This window comes from Cyprinus carpio, chromosome B11 (assembly GCF_018340385.1).
Source record: "Cyprinus carpio isolate SPL01 chromosome B11, ASM1834038v1, whole genome shotgun sequence".
Taxonomy (NCBI): domain Eukaryota; kingdom Metazoa; phylum Chordata; class Actinopteri; order Cypriniformes; family Cyprinidae; genus Cyprinus; species Cyprinus carpio.
In genome coordinates, this window is record NC_056607.1 from 23,671,987 (window position 1) to 23,675,937 (window position 3,951).

Consider the following 3,951-nt stretch of genomic DNA (forward strand, 5'->3'; position numbering starts at 1 on the left):
ATTAAGATTAAATTTGCAAAAGTAAATTATTAAAGGATATTGGTAATTTAACATATTTAAGATCAAATATTCCATTTCAAGTGCATCAAATTCAAATTTACATAATGCAAAGGTAAATTATTAAAAGATAGCCTAATGATAATTACAATGTCTTCACAAATTGTTAATGGCCTACAACAGGCTTTATTTATTTTATTTTATTTTATTTTTGGTTTTGGGGTAAAATATGATTTGGGCCTGTTCTTAAAATTCAGCTTTTGAATTTAAAACAGCACTTATGTTAAAACATCAGATCGAGGGGGAAAAAGACATTCTATTTTCAGTTATTTTTATTATCCAAATATAAAAAGTAAACCATTATTTGGCCATTAATTAATTATATTATTCTACTGAAGTTTCCTGCTCTGACGAAACATCCTGCAATTAAAAACATTGCATGTCTGTTCATCACAATCCCTGACTGACCTGATTAAATGATGAAAACTCACAGAGGACGTCGACAGATCCGAACGAGAAAACACAGAGACGTCAGCGTTAAACCAGCAGTGAATCACCATCAATAACCTCAATATCAACACCTGGATGAATATTTAAAGAACAGATGACAAGCCGCTGCATAATCAGAAATCATTAATATCCTATCCAGTGCAATAATGACACAAAATAAAACTCACGCAGACACAGAAGTGGAAAACTCAGGTTTGGTTTATCTAGAGCAAATTCTACACAGGTGAACATGAACAAAACCAGGTCATATATACAGCCGCAGTGTCAAATAAATACAGACGTGGATATTAAACACGTGAAGCTCTATGTCTCAATCTACCGCCATTAGCAAAGCGTTGATGCACAATTCCCTTCAGTTAAACAACTTCATCCAGTTAACTAGGGGTTAACTCAATGATCTGAGTTGCTCTTGTCAAACGGAATTAAAGATTCAAGCAGGTCTGTAAGTAGTGCCCTATAAAGTATTTACAAATATCATATTTGATTCTCTCAGCTTCACATATAATGAAGTGAACAGTAGTGACGTTTGTGTAGTGAAAGACACTGAATCAGTTCTTCAGCTCTGTGTGAATCGACCGCCTTAACCATGTGGAGTCCAGAAATCTTCTAAATAAGAAACGTTTAAAATACATTCTCTTTTTTATTCTAAATGAATCATCACTAGAAGGATTGTAGATGATTCACTCCACAAAAACACCTTTTTTTTTTGTGTGGAATGTTCTTTGGGATTTCTAACAAGACTGAATAATGTGACTTTCTTTTCATAAGGCCTTTAAAATCAAAGCAGGGAAAGGAATTAAATCTGAAGTTAAACATCCAGCAAAAGCACAGAGTGATTCATTTAAGCACCAAGATTTAAAACTGGGTACAAAAAGACTAACTTAGCACTTTAAACGGCACAAACAGGCGCAAACCTCCCTAAACCACAACAACTGGGTTAAAACAGCAATTTAACTAGTAAAAATCCAATTTGGATTATTTTTAGTTACAATTATCGCTCTAAAAAGTTTAGAATTCTGCTTTTATGTTGATTTATATCATAAATTTAGTGTATGTGTGTGTAAGTGAATCTTTAATGTAATGATTCAGTTTTGTTTTGGATCATTTCTGAGGAATATTCTAATACTTTCTCACTGAATTATTTATATCTCAGATTATCAGATTGTATATTTTGTACGCAAAAAACATGAATGTGGTCCTTAAATAAAAAGAAAAGGAGATATTTATCATAAATCTCCATGTTAGTGTTGATGACTAATCGTGGCTCTTCTGTGCGGCGCTGGAATGTGAGATTTCGAACTAAATTTGCGCTAATATTCATCATTCTTACAGTCAAAAGCTCTTCGCCTGTTGGCCGGAAATAAAACAAATACTGTACAAAATACAATCTCGGTTCTTGCATATTCTTAAATGCCCAAAAATGATTCTTGTCACTAAAAGAGCATCCTAGAGAACTTGAGGCAGCGGCGTTAAAGACGTAAAAATGGGCGTTACATTCACTAAAGAGAGGTAAGACGACTTCTGATTGGCTGATCGGACAGAACACTATGTGTGCTTTGAATATAAGGACGATAAACGCCACAGCAACAGTAAAAGAGCAATAAAAACAGTTTCTCTTACACACAGAGGCACGACTGCTGCGCACACACACACACACAGTATGTTGGACAAACGCAGCCAAGCACAAACCTCAGCGGGCTCTAGTTGAATGTTGTAAGTGTTTGCACCTGTTCACTGAATCACGTGCAGCTAGAGATCTACTCGCAAATGTGCAAAATAATGGGGGAGAGCTTGAGGACGCATGGAGGAGTGATTCAGCTGTGAGACGAGACATCTGAAGAACTGCTGCTGGTGCTGTTGGTGGTTTGAGCTCGCTTGATGTACAGATTCAGCAGCTTCATCTGTAGAGAGAAAATCAGACCCGTCAGCTGCCTAGATAGACAGTATTATAAGGGATCACAGGTGCACTGCTGAAAACGCTCACAAAATAAAAAGAAAGGAACATCTACAGGGTTATTATAAAAAATAAAAAAATAAAAAACGTAAAATTTAACGATTAACCAGCAGCTGTAGTTGCCGGAATGTTCCTGTAAAAAATACGGTAGCAACATTTTAAGTTTTACGGTTTTAACTTAAATTTACAGTTAAATACCGTAATTTCATTAACTGATATAATGTTAATATACCAACCTACCGAAGTATTGAAATCTGTTTTGTACCTTTGTAATACACTGATAACCACCAAAAGCAGGTTGTGATGAGAAAGTCACATGATGAACCAAAGCCCATCACAAGCAGCTTTTAAATAATTATATATAGAAGGTGCACAGAGTGATTCACACTCAAACTCTAAACACCTTCATGTTAACACGCATGAAACTGAAATAATGCAATAAACACTCATTTAACAACATTAGGTGTAACACACAACCCTAATATACAAAACTGATAAGTAAAAACTACGAAATAGCTATTTCAAATTTAACGCAGGGAAATCTGGGAATGTCATTTTACGGTTATTCACTGTAAATTACATGTTTGTTTGTTTTTCACTTTAAAAAAAGGTATACTACCATAAATATACATGTAATGTACAATACAGTTTTTCATTGTATATAGTAGGGGAATTTACCATTCACCATTTAACAGGTTTTTACTGTAGCATTTTTACAGTCTTTTACTGTTAAATTCACTGTCATTTTTTACAGTAGGTAACTAAAACCATAAAATAATTTTCTATACTTGAAAAAACATTACAAAAATATATATATATATCTATTAGCTAGTTGCCAAGGCAACATTTCTCTTTTTTTAAGTTTAAAATAACTAAAATTAAATAAACTAAACACCTAATAAAAACTATAGACATTTATAAAAAAAAAAAAAAAAAAAAAAAAAGCAAACTAAAAATGACAAAACAAAATTACTAACACTGTAAAAAGTGAAATAAAAATAGAAAAAAAATAAAACCCATACAAAATATCTACAAAAACTATTATAGTATAACCATAATAATAAAATAACACTGGAACATTATGCTGCTTTCTAAGAGACCTAAGAGGCAAAAAAAGGGCATCATCACATATACACTGTCATTTAAAAGTTTGAGATCAGTAAGAAATTTTTATATTTTGAAAGAAAATAATACTTTTATTCAACACAGATGCATTAAATTGATCAAAAGTGTCAGTGAAGACATTTATAATGTTACAAAAATGTCTATTTCAAATAAATGCTGTTCTTTTGAACTTTCTATTCATCTTGAAAAATAAATGTATCACGGTTTCCTAAAAATATTGTGCAGCACATCTGTTTTCAACATTGATAATAATCAGAAATGTTTCTTGAGCAGTAAATCATCATATTAGAATGATTTCAGAAGATCATGTGACACTGAAGACTGGAGTAATGATGCTGAAAATACAGCTGCGCATCACAGAAATA

At 32.6% G+C, this 3,951-nt stretch overlaps 1 protein-coding gene across 1 annotated transcript in view; it reads right to left on the reverse strand.

Moving 5' to 3' along the window:
• Positions 1-687: 687 nt before the first annotated feature.
• Positions 688-3,951, reverse strand: part of LOC109045522 (CLIP-associating protein 1-like) — a 77,175-nt gene continuing 73,911 nt past the window's right edge. The window contains 1 exon segment of the mRNA XM_042733462.1: positions 688-2,408. Coding sequence (XP_042589396.1) covers positions 2,322-2,408 — 87 coding nt within the window. The 3' untranslated portion in view covers positions 688-2,321.